The sequence below is a fragment of the Agelaius phoeniceus genome, chromosome 5 (genome assembly GCF_051311805.1).
Source record: "Agelaius phoeniceus isolate bAgePho1 chromosome 5, bAgePho1.hap1, whole genome shotgun sequence".
Classification (NCBI taxonomy): Eukaryota; Metazoa; Chordata; class Aves; order Passeriformes; family Icteridae; genus Agelaius; species Agelaius phoeniceus.
The window spans coordinates 22,434,343-22,446,580 of NC_135269.1; the positions used below are offsets into that span (position 1 = coordinate 22,434,343).

General features: G+C 45.2%; 1 protein-coding gene across 2 annotated transcripts in view; it reads right to left on the minus strand.

Moving 5' to 3' along the window:
* Positions 1-2,182: 2,182 nt before the first annotated feature.
* MYH9 (myosin heavy chain 9) overlaps positions 2,183-12,238 on the minus strand; it is a 70,454-nt gene continuing 60,398 nt past the window's right edge. For both annotated transcript variants that reach the window (XM_054632470.2, XM_077178538.1), the window contains 13 exons: positions 11,926-12,030; positions 10,488-10,640; positions 9,887-10,135; positions 9,180-9,392; positions 8,294-8,506; positions 7,777-7,938; positions 6,968-7,096; positions 6,536-6,624; positions 6,200-6,323; positions 4,916-5,124; positions 4,389-4,497; positions 3,891-4,063; positions 2,183-3,733 (listed from right to left, as the gene is read on the minus strand). In XM_054632470.2, coding sequence (XP_054488445.1) covers positions 3,613-3,733; positions 3,891-4,063; positions 4,389-4,497; positions 4,916-5,124; positions 6,200-6,323; positions 6,536-6,624; positions 6,968-7,096; positions 7,777-7,938; positions 8,294-8,506; positions 9,180-9,392; positions 9,887-10,135; positions 10,488-10,640; positions 11,926-12,030 — 2,049 coding nt within the window. In that variant the 3' untranslated portion in view covers positions 2,183-3,612. The remainder of the gene's footprint in view (positions 3,734-3,890; positions 4,064-4,388; positions 4,498-4,915; positions 5,125-6,199; positions 6,324-6,535; positions 6,625-6,967; positions 7,097-7,776; positions 7,939-8,293; positions 8,507-9,179; positions 9,393-9,886; positions 10,136-10,487; positions 10,641-11,925; positions 12,031-12,238) is intronic.

The window sequence follows — 12,238 nt, forward strand, 5'->3', positions numbered from 1 at the left end:
TAGGAATATTGTCTCCAGCATCTCCAGAACAGGCTGTGCTGCCTGAGCTCTAGCTGGGCTGCAGCAGCCTACATTTTATCTTCAGATCACTCAAACCACTGCTCTGAGACCTCCCTCACATCCTAGGCTGGGAAAGCTGCAATTTCCACCTTTGCTCCCCCACTCCAGTGCCTGTCACTGAGGACTCCCACTCCACAGCCATTGAATCTGCATCCTCATTCTCCATTTACATTAAGTACTACTTGAATCAATTTGTGGAAGAAATGGAAGAGAGCTAAACCCTAAACCTGGCAGGTCAGTGCTGCTGTACCCAGAAACCCAGCTGGAACTGCCTCTCTTGGCCACGGTGCTTGCTCTGCCCTGGGGGAAGCTGCAGCAGGAACAAGCAGAGCACTCAGCTGCTCCCCAGGAAAGAAGGCTCTTTGCACAGGATGCTGCTGCAGGCCTGGTGATTCACCTCCATTTCCCAGAGGCTGGGGCTGGGCTGGTGGCTCTGCCCCTCGGTTCTGCTGCTGCAACAGCCCATGAGGGCCACACTGTAACCTGCAACAATTTAACGTTTTTTTAAAGCTGGTTTATTACCTGTAATTATCTGGTTGTCAATCCTTTGTCCCAGAAAAATGGCCCAGTGTAGGAACAGGAATGTTTGTAATCAACTTCATCTCTTACATCTCCTCCAAATCTCACTATGCCCTTCCCTCTAATTTAGATCCCTTCCACCACCTGCTGGGGTCAGCCCTAGGGCAGGACGGTGCAGACAACAAACAGAGCTCCAGCAACAACTTCCAGAAACTATTTTTTGTAGGCCCCATAGAAAAGGTCCCAGCTCAATCTCTCTTCCATGCTTATTACCATTGTAACCATTCACCTACTCACACCATCCCCAAAATCTCACAAAAAACCAGTGTGAAGCATCCACAGCATTCTCTGGAGAGCCACAGAGAAGCAACTAACCTGAAGCCATGAGAATCTCCTGGCTTGAGGTTGCACTCTGCAAAGCAGAAAATGGTGAATAGGAGGAATTAATTTTGTCCCTTCCATGGGGATGCACAAAAAAATGGAAAGCTAAAGAAAAATACTGTGCCAGTTAAAAAAAAAAAAGACACAAGACTCTTTCCATCTTGCACAGGACAGAGCGGCAGCCAAGCAGTGCTCTGGCTCACACACTGCAAGGCTAAGGAACACAAAAAGCAGCCTGAGCTTAAAAGGGTCTTCACAGCACCAGCACAAGGTTCTGCTCTGCATCACTGCAGTGCCTGGCCAGTGGTGCCATTTCAAGTTGATCCTATGATGGGAAAGTAATTTCTATGCAATTTAAAGGCACAGTGGTCTCAGAGATACCCTGCAAGTTTCTGGAAAGCAATTTGGAAAAAGATTAAAGCAGCTGAATCAGCAATCTCCCAGATGACACTAAGTCCATTCCTGTTTTTAACAGCAGTCCTATATGCAGGACATGAGCACAGCAGTGCCTGTATTCCACATATCATAAGCCCACATCCAGCCCCTCATGCCTTAATCCCTATCCAGACTTTCTAAAACTGCAGCCAACATAACACAGCTTCAAAAGCAGCTCATTCTCAACTGTCCCTTTATAAAGGCACTGCACCCATTTGTGCACATGGTTAACTGTGCCTGCTCCTCCTGCACTGCCCCTTGGCTTTTTTAACTTCTACTTACGCTGAAGTTTCTTAATGAGCAGCCTTTTCCCCTCCCAACATCTGGTTAGGCCAGAACGCCGTGGGCAGCAGCCATGTGTGCTCCCCAGGGAAGGAGTTTCCCGTAAGCTGCACCCTCCCTGCTCCTTCTTTGCCAGACTGGCCCTGGCAGCAGCCCCTGCTGGCAGCACAGGCCCTCGTGCTGAGTGCCAGAGCTCCTTCCCCATTGCTGCCACCCAGGGCCAGGCCCAGCTCACCCTTTCTCAGCAAGGTCTGAATTGCTGCCAGCACAGGATGGGAGGGACGAGCTTGGAGTCAGGAGCTGCTGGTGCTGCACTCCAGCTTCTCCTGCCCTGGCTGGAGGACCAGAACGTGCTTGTGGCACTTCAAGGGGCCAGGAAGACCAGAATATGGGCACAAGTTTCTTACACAATTTCTGGCAAAAATGCACAAAAAGCAGAGTTTCCATGGCTGCACAGGGTCTTCACTGCACCCAGGAAAGGAGGGAAGGGCAACACACACATGACTGCAGCACAATAATCTTTATTGGTAACATCAGTGGAGCACCAGTAAACCATTACTGAGTGTAGTGGTGACACACAGCTGAGGCACATGCTAAGGCACTTTTATTATATAAAAAAATTTAAATTCTTCTGTGACAACAATCAGGACAGGAGGCTCCTCCATTAGGGTGCTTCAGGCATACAGTATGATGCTTCGTATTTAAATCTTACTTTGCTCATAAGTAGGTCTAAATGCAGCATATACAATATGGTTAAGAATACAGGTAAATCCAGCAACCAGTGTATGGTGTAGAAAAGTAAAGACTATCTGTATATAACCATGGTCCCAAGAGAAAGGCAGTGATAAAGACCTTTATTTTTTTTTCTTAATTACTTATTACAAGAAATACAAAGGCCTTACATATATCTGTGCAGATTAAAGGGTTTTTAATATACTCTTAGTCAATGGTGCACAATAACTAATCCCAACCCCTGGTTACAGAGCAGGTGCAAGAGGTTTGGAAATGTCAATAAGAGGAATTTCCCTCCCCTTATCCCCACCCTCTGCCCACTACCCTATTAATTTCCTCTAGATTCTGTCTATTACCATTAAATATATTTGGTCCCCCAGAGATTCTCGGACAAGCACAAGGACATTGCTCTGCTCCCCCAGCCTGTCATTAACTACTGGTCCCCACTACCTTAGATGAAACCATTCAGAGGCAGAGACACAAACAGGACATCATTGCACTTCAGAGATCTGTCCAGACAGGAAAAAGAAGAAGGGAGGAAAAAAGAAAAAAAATGGAAAAAAAAAGACGCAAGGAAAAAAAAAAAAAAAAGACAACTTTGGCAAGTCCCCCAGGTAAGCTATCCCAAGAGGAGTTTCCATCTTCGGCCCTCCTTGGAAACACAGGGAAAGAAGAAAGGGCAAATTGCCATGGCCAAAGCACACCGTTTTTCCTGAAACTGCTCCCAAACCACATGGGTGGGCAGATTAAAAGAGGCAGAAGTCTGAGGTCACTGAACATGATTGCCGAAAGCAAACAAAGAGGGAGGGGAAAGAATACAGGATGAAGCTTCCCTGCAGCTAGAATTGAAGACAAAAGGAGATTTACAGCAAAAATAATCTTTTCCTAGCCCCACTCCCTCCAAACAATAAGGATTTACCAGCAGACATGGCACAGACAGTTCTACAGGCCTTTGCAGTGGCCAAACTGCTGGTCAAATTTTGGAGCCCTGGCTCTTTGGCATTAAATACAAAGAGGATTAGGAAACTGGAAAGAGGAGAAAACTAGGAACACAGATGCCCGATGGCTCCAGACACACAGACCTGGGCTTGCTCTGCAGATCCCCAGCCAATTTAGGAGGAGAGGGATTGCTGAAAGTCCAATGGAAGAGGGGAGGGTAGGTGGGTCACTCCCTTACATGTAACCTGGGTCAAATGGGAGGAATTATTCAGTAGCTTTGGCATCACCAGCATCTGCCTTGCCATCCACTTCCTCGTCGGACACCGACTCTCCTGTTCCCTTCCTGACCATCCGGCGCGTCATGACGAACGGCAGGTCCCCACGCCTAGGGAAGGACACACGGCACGTCAGCAACGTTCCACCAACTCACAGGGGCAGGCTCTGGGACGAGGTGGGGAAGCACCTGGCCCTGCTGTTTGCTGTGGGCACAAAGCCCATGCTGCACTGGCTGACAAGGCGTAGCACAAAACACTCCTCCTTACCTGAGTTTGCTCTTCAGGGAGCTGACTTCTCTGTTCATGGCATCTGCTGTCTCGGTGGCATCCTCCAGCTCCCGCTGCAGCTTCCTACGGGATGCATTGGCTCGCTGGGCCTCCTCTTCTGCTTCCTCCAGCTGGCGCTTCAGCTGCTTCAAGCGCATGTTGGCCTTGTCCGCCTGAGCGTGTATGGGGCAAAAAGTAATAAGAACTCAGTGATTCCCCAGAGTTGCAGCACAGTAGTTAGAGCAGTAAAAAGCAGAGTTTCCAAAGCACCCTCTTCCATTTCTGAAGGGAATTTCCTAGGTCTTGAGGGGTCCTAGTTTTTCTTTAAAAGAATCACATTTTCATCTGTCTCATCTTGTAATTATTACAGTGACAAAGAAGAGGAGAAATCCATAGGATGGTGAATGCCTTGGTTGTAGAAGGAAAAGCCTGCCCCCCCAGAAGACTCAGACACTGCAGGTGTCTGTGATGTGTCTCACAGACATATCAGGTACCCACCTGATCTTTGAATTGCTCAGCATTACGCCTCTCATCATCCACCTGTAGCAGGATGTCTTTCAGCTTCTTCTCGGCACGGCGCACCTGTTTGCTGGCAGCCTGACGCTCCCTGAACACAAACACAGGGGGGCTCAGACAACAGCTTATCTCCCACTGTTCCCAGCAAGACCACCTAACCTGGGCAAGTTAGAAGTGAGGAAGATAGCAAAAGTCCTCCTTAACTTAGGAAGAAAAGGGGATGGGAAACAATGTTCCCCAGAAATGACCAAAAGGCTGATGTCACATGGACAAGAGCTATAGAGGGGCAACAAGCGTACCACAGCTACAGTTTTAGGAGTAGTTGAATTCAGAAGAAGCTGTAAGTGTTTACTGTGAAAAACAAGGAAGGTGTGCCAGGATCTTACTTCTGTGCTACCCTGTATATCTAGGGTGAAGCTCTCACTCAGACAAATCAGAATTAAGAAGAGCTTAAAATTCCAGAAGGGATGGAAGCTGGTAAAGCAGACAGAGTTTCTTCTAGTACATACTTGGTCTCCATGTCCAACTGCTCTTCCAGCTGTGCTATCTTTGCTTCCAAGGCTGTGATGGTAGCCTTGTACTTGGACTTGACGGCGCTCTCCATCTCCTGCAGTTTGAGCTTCAGCTCCTTGTTCTGGCGCTCCATCTGCTGGCGAGCATTCTCGTTCTTCTGCGCGTTGCTGCGCTCGGCATTCAGGTCGGCGTTCATCTGATCGATCTGCACCGAGACAGAGATAAGGACTGCTCAGCACAGCCAGTGCTTCTGCTCAAAGGCTCATTTATTTCTCAGAATCAAAAAGAACAAGGACCCTGAGGGTGAGCTGAATACTTGGAATAACTCTGATGCAGAGGGAGCTATCTGCAGGCAGGACACTTCTCAAAGTATCTTAGTTTACCCAGATTTTCAAAGTAATTCCTTGAATAACAGGTTTATCAACCTCCTCTTAGGGCTAACTAAACTTGCCAATCACATTCAGTGCCCTCTAGGACTAAGGCCATGGTCTGGCACTTAACATTAATTATCAGTCTCTGAATTACAAAAATCCTGAAGCAAGTGGATCCAATACATGTGCTTTACTAATTTATTGGGTTTTTTGGTGTCTATTTCCAGTACAAAGCAGCAGCTTTAAAATACTGACTTACAGAGGTAAAAGGGCAAGAACTTGCCTACTTTCAAGCCAGGGCTCTGGCTGATAGTCAACCATGTAGAGAACTACACTCTTGTCTATTAGAATTAATAAGCCCTTTGGAAAGCCATCAGCCCAGATCCTTGGCTTTGGAGTGCTAAGAAAACAGCATGCTTGACTCTCAAGTTGGGCAGACAAAATAAGGCATGCAACAGGCAGACCAAGATCGTGGTTTCTATAGCAGCCTAACAAATTTCATATGTTCAGTCCATTTGAAACAGCATAGAACTGGCAGAAAAGTAATTTTCTGAACACATTGTGGCACTCTTCAGCAGGTCAAGTTGGAGCAGCATGCCACAGATCATCTTTCTCAATATCCCTTTGTACAGAAAAAATGGACTGGGAGGGGGATGGTTTGGTTTAAAATAAACTTGGGAGATTGTTCCAGCTACCCAATGATTTTAAATGGTCAACGCCAGGGAGTTGACATAATTTTGGTTGCTATTTTCTGTACTGTGGTATTCAGCTGTTTCATCTTGCTCACACTTATGGCCTTCTGAGGGCCTGCACTGTGCACAAGGCAGCTGCTGGCATTACTCAGAGCACAGCTGGACAATTCACAGACACCAGAGAACTCCCATGGGCTGCTGCAGCCTCAACAGGTACCTGAAGATTTGCCTTCTTGAGCCGGTCATTGATTATCTCAGTGTTGCCCTGTTCTTCTTCTAACTCCTCCTCCAGCTGAGCTATCCGTGCCTCCAGGCGCCTCTTCTCCTCCATGGCCAGTGCTCTACAGAACACAGAGTCAAGAGAGCATTAATGCAGCACTGATGGCATCAATGCCTTGGGGAAAACTCACCACTTGTACACAAAATTAGCTCAGTCTTTAGGGACCAGAGGGGATACAGTGTGTGCTGCAGTCTACATAAAAAAAAAAAAACCAGGCCAAGAAGTGTTTTCTCACAGCAGCTCCTCCTCCCTCAAACGGGGAACATGACTCACCCTTTACCACTGTTGTTGGCAATCTCATCAGCCAGCTCATCCCTCTCTTGCTGGGCCTGGCGCTTGGCACGCTCAGCAGCTGCAAGTTCCTGGAATGAAAACGAGACGGACACTGATCCAATAGGAAGCTACCAATTAATGCAGCATAGGAAAAAGGAGTTACTGGTAATGGCTGGTATGGTCTCAGCATGATCCAAAGCTAATTCTATGACATGGCCTGTTCCCTGTCCACCCCACAGCTTCCTTTGCTTTGCACACTCCTATCACAGCTGTCAGGAAAGGGCCAAAGTCTGCATTTTGAATTGGACCTCATATTTGAGCAGAGCAAAAAGTACAAAATAAAGGAAATAAACACTCCAGCTTAGATTGCTACATATAGTTCTTGGCCAAAGAAAACAAACCAACTCTTGATTTTCATGCATATTCCATTACCTCCTGCAATTGGATCATCTCTGCCTCCATGCTTTTCAGCTTCTTCTCGTTTTCTTTGGCCTGTGCCAAGATCTCTTCTCTGGAAGTGCGTGTGTCCTCCAGTTCCCGCATGTAATCCTTCATTTGTGCCTGAAAACAGAGAATAGAAAGGGATGAATTTCAGAGCACTCATACTAAGAGACATGGTTTGTTTGTCTTATGGGAAACATGGATGGAAAACAAATAGGGATTCAGCAAATTACTCTTCAGCAACCACAAAGGTTGCTGTAAAAACAAAAGGATTCATCCTTTTTGCATTTCACAAGTAACATGTGAAGATATCAATAGAAGCAAACAGGATTGCTTTTTGTAGAAAAAAGTTTTGTCAGATAAATGGAGAGGGGAAGGGAAGGTACAGGGAGCTTTCTAGTGAAGCAATGGAATGAACAGTCTAGGGAGGATTTAGTTTTTCCTGAGAACAGGTCAGACAACTGCTTGCAGGAATTTAAAAAGCAGAACAGAGCCATCTTGGGGCAGGAGTAGGCCTAAATGTTATTTAAGGTCCTCTAGTTTTGCAACTCCGTAATCCTTTTCAAAAACAGGGACCTTGAAGCAAGCACTAGAGTGGACTTTGTCTCCCAGGGAGTTAAACAGGCAGATTGGGATTGGAAGGATGCTTGAGATTGCCAAAAAATCTTTCACAGTGAACTGCTGCAAGATTCTGCTGCTCTTGTGACACTGATGCAATGTTCTGGTAAGGTGAAATCTTTCATCCTGTTTCCCTGGATAAAAACTCTGCCCTGACAGCTGAAACAGCTGCAATGCTTCACCTGCAGTTTGCGCAGCTGCTTGATGGCTTCTTCACGATTCTTGTTAGCAGTGTCTATATGGCTTTCCAAATCCTTCAGGTCCATCTCGAGCTTCTTCCTGGCAGCCACAGCCATGGAGCGCTGTTTTCGTTCATCCTCCAGTTCTGCCTCCATCTCCCGAACCTGTGTGGAGCAGCAGAGGCATCAGCACTTCAGCTCCTTCCTTTCCCAGCACCCACTTCTCGAATTCCCCTTTCAAAGGCTGTGTAAGTACAAGCCCCTGACTTGTCTTCATTCTCCCTGGCAGGGGGATGGGGCTGACATTCCTCACTAATAAAGCCCCACGGGTTCCTGTGATAGACAAAGACTATTGGAACAATCACACAAGGGAGGAAGTCTGTCACAGCTTTGCAATATTGCCTGGAGTATTAACATTAACAGCAATCTTTGGATTGGCACTGACCATCTGCCTGACCATCTCTGGATAAAAGTGCCTTTGTGCACAGAATGCATTGAGGATTTACAGAGCAGTTCTTACTTGTCTGATCAGCTGTTTCTTCTTCTCTTCATTCTGTTCATCACGGCCCTGGAGGTCCCGGTCAAACTGTGCCTTCATAGCCTGTTGGTTCACTTCTAGCCGCAGTTTGGCATCCTCTGTGGCCTGCAGTTCATCCTCCAGCTCTTCCAGCTGTGTCTTCATCTCCTCCACCTGCTGCTCCAGGGCTCGCTTAGCTTTCTCCAGCTCATGGACCTACAACACAGTACCACACGTGAGGTTTCTGCAGAGAGTGCCAACAATTTAATCTACCCTAACAGAAAAAAAGGCTAAGAACAGCCATTCACATCAGACTGGATACAAGAACACTGCACCTTGTCCCTTGTATTAGGGCAGATGCACGCTGCCAGTCTGAACCACAATTACTGTTAGTTCCGGTTGTTAGTCTGTGGTGGTGGGGAGAAAGAGAAAAGCATTTGTCAGCCCAGTTCTGACTTAGTGAAGACTTACCAGAGCTGGACATCTCTGGTTCTGACAGAATTCAAGAAAATACTTCTTAGCCTCTGAATTTATTATTTTCCTTAATTAACATAACATTTCTCTTTTTTTTTTCAAATATTGGAGGTAATGTCTTCCACTGCCTGGCTAATTGCTGTATTTTACATATCAGGTTCACACCATACCTTCATCTCCGCCACAAGTATACCAGGCAATTTTCAGCTTTGATAATGCTTCATTTGGGTCATTTCCAACCCACCTTTACCACTTAGTGATATAATGCAAACATAACATTCACAAACTCACAATGTATCCAGTACTGTCTACAATGTTCCTCTGCGTTACCACTGGCATCAGCTTTTTGCAGTACAGAAGTAACAGTATCGACTGTGTGACATTTCCTGCCCAGACACTTCAACTGAATACTTACACTTTTCCCAACATCATCCTTGGAGCTCATGAGATCTTCCATCTCTGCACGGAACTGCTTATTCATTCGTTCCATCTCAGCCTTCTGCTCTATGGCTTCTTCCAGGGCTCTGGCCAGGGACAGGGCCTTGGTCTCCTTCTCCCGGGCCTCTGCCTCAGCGCGGTCCCGTTCCTCCGCGTACTTGGCAGAGATGGTCTTCTCCTCTGCCAACAGCTACAAGAGCCCAGCATCAGTATTCTGAGAAATTACTGATCATTTGCTAACAAGGTAAACATGCATCTTTTCATCAGGGCCTTCTTAATAGTGTTCTTCCATGGATAGAAGGAATCAAGAAAATGCAGCTTCAGAGAATGAAGCACACCATTCCATCTCTAACAACTGTGCTGACCCCAAGTAAACAAATCCCTGATTTCCTAGGCCTCCAACCTATTATTTTTAACCTTCTCTGAGATGATTTGCAAATGACACTTCAAACTCTATCTTGGTTTTGATATAAATGTTATCCCTTTGGGAAAAGGAACATTGCTTAACTTCCTATTCATAGAACAAAATTAATTCACTTCTATTAAAGCTTTTTTCCTCCACTCTACGTGCTGTGCCTTAGTTCAGAAATAAATATGCATTCTCCAAGCAGTATTGCTTAGGTATTCTTAAAGCAGACCTATCAATAAGATGTACCTACTGAATGCTTATGATTGAAGTCATACCTGATCAAACTTCTTCTGCTTCTTCTCTAGGTTGGAGACGATCTGCCGCTGATGGTCCAAGTCCACAGCCAGGTCATCCAGCTCTTGCTGCAGGCGGGTCTTTGTTTTTTCCAGCTTGTCATATGCAGCTGTCTTCTCTTCGTATCGCTGGCTCAAGCCCTCCAAGTCCTTCTGCAGCTTCTTCCTGGCTTCCTCTGCTAACTCAAGGCAGCCCAGACCATCATCCATCTTCTTCTTTGCATCTATTGCCTAAAGGACCAGGATTGCATATGAAGTCACAGAAAATGTTCTGTGCAGTTTACCAGCACCAGAAGTTTAGGACTTTCAAGTAAGAGAGTCTGAAGGTACCACTCCCTGCTCAGATAATGTTCTATGACTAAATTTCCAAAGGAATTCCTGGACAGAAATCTACAAGCAGTTCATATGATTATCATCAGAGACCACCTCATTTCCTCTCACACAATCAGCAAAATCACCCTTGCTCAGGAAAGGCTGTGTTACTAGAAGTCAATTCTGCATTTAAATTTTACTTCTCTCAAGACAGATGTGTACTTATCCTTCCTCTCTAAAGTCACTGGTTTATGGGATGCAGACTCTGTACCTGTTGCTGAAGAATAGAGATCTGTTTCTCCAGGTTTCTCTTTGCCTCCTCCTCTTCTTCCAGTTGCTCCTTGAAAGCATTCTTCTCATCCTCCATTTGCTTCAGCTTAGTGCTGAGGCTCAGTTTGAGGCGAGTCTCCTCCTGCAGCAGCTCCTATAAAGCAAACACCCCAGTGGAATTCAGCACCACTCGTTGGATTTAAAGGCTCACAATCCTCATCCACTCTCTCCAGGAGTGCTTCTGAAGTTGAGTTTAAGCATGCAACTAAATTTCACAGATAAGATAACTGAAGACAGAATTTAAATAACTGCCTTTCAGTGAGTCAGTATAGAAACAAAATATTCAGAAGGATCCTATTCTCTCCTACACTCCAATCATTAAAGTAAACTCCTTGCCACACAAGCTTTTCTCAAGGCCTTACCACATAAGCTTTTCCACAGTCCTTTCTAAAGTCCTCCCAAGTAGCACAGAAAGTATTCAGACCTTTCCCAACAACAGCATGACTGTACTCTGATATGTGTCTCTCTCATATTCCAGTACCAAAGGAACACACAACAGACCCAAGTGCTCTTGCATGGTTAAAAACAATGCTGGTCTCAGCAGAACTGTACAGCACTGGTCATTTACCAGCTTAGGGCACAACAACATTGACTGACTTATGCTGCCAGTGCTTGAGCTGAAGGATCTGTAAAGATTAACTAATCTTCAAACCTAGTGCAGAATTTTTGTATTGTGTCCTGTCTTTGAGTATGTTTTTTAAAGACTAGTAAGTAGACAGAACATCAATGACCGTCCAAGGCTACTTATTATTGATGTGCTCTCCTTTCCCTTCCAACCTCCTTAGCACTCCATGCTTGACCTTAAGAGTCACATTCTGCTAACTGTAAGTGCATGATTTTCCCAAGTGTAAGACTAAGGATGATTTAATTCCTGAAAAAAATACAAAATTATTTGAATCTATCACTTCCCCAACATCCACTGGGAAATAAAACTTTCTGCTTAATTTGACAAATTTACTGGAAATCACACACATATGCACACACACACAGACACCCTGTCAAACACTTGACTATGAAGATCTCACACAAGAACTTCAAACAAGCATTGCAGTCAGCTGAAGCACTTAAGTGCTCTCAGTGGAAAAGTGATAGAGGAGGATTTCTAAGCCCAAGACAGGGAAAGTCACATATATTCCACAGGCTGAGAAGCAGAAGGTAGATAACTAGTTTTTTTTTCTGTAGAAGTGCTCTCAGTGCCATGCAGTTTAAACCCCTTAGCAAAAAAAAAAAAAAAAAAAAAAAAAAAAAAAAAAAAAAAAAAAAAATCCAGACCCAATCCTTTGAATTGTTGTATAATCAGTGCTTAATGGCATCCAGAGTGATTCCTCCCTTTACCAATGTGTAACAGACACAGTTGCCTTGGTTTCCAAAGTTCTCACCTGTGTATCCTGAAGCTGTGATTCCAGAGCAGAGAAATCCTTTGCTAATTTGATTGATTTACTGTCAGACTGGTTCAGAAGACCTGTGACATTGTCCAACTCAACCTGAAGGAGAGATCAGAGTATCAGTTACTGAATGCATCAGCAAAAACAAAGGCAGGAAGAGGCAAGCAGCTATAAGACCTAAAACTGAAAACAGAGGCATCTCTCAACAGGAGGACATGTGTATAATCTTTCAAGGAATGAACACATCATTTCCACAGTCCTGGGAATTAAATATGAGAAGCTGAAATGAGATTTTTATTTCAGATCA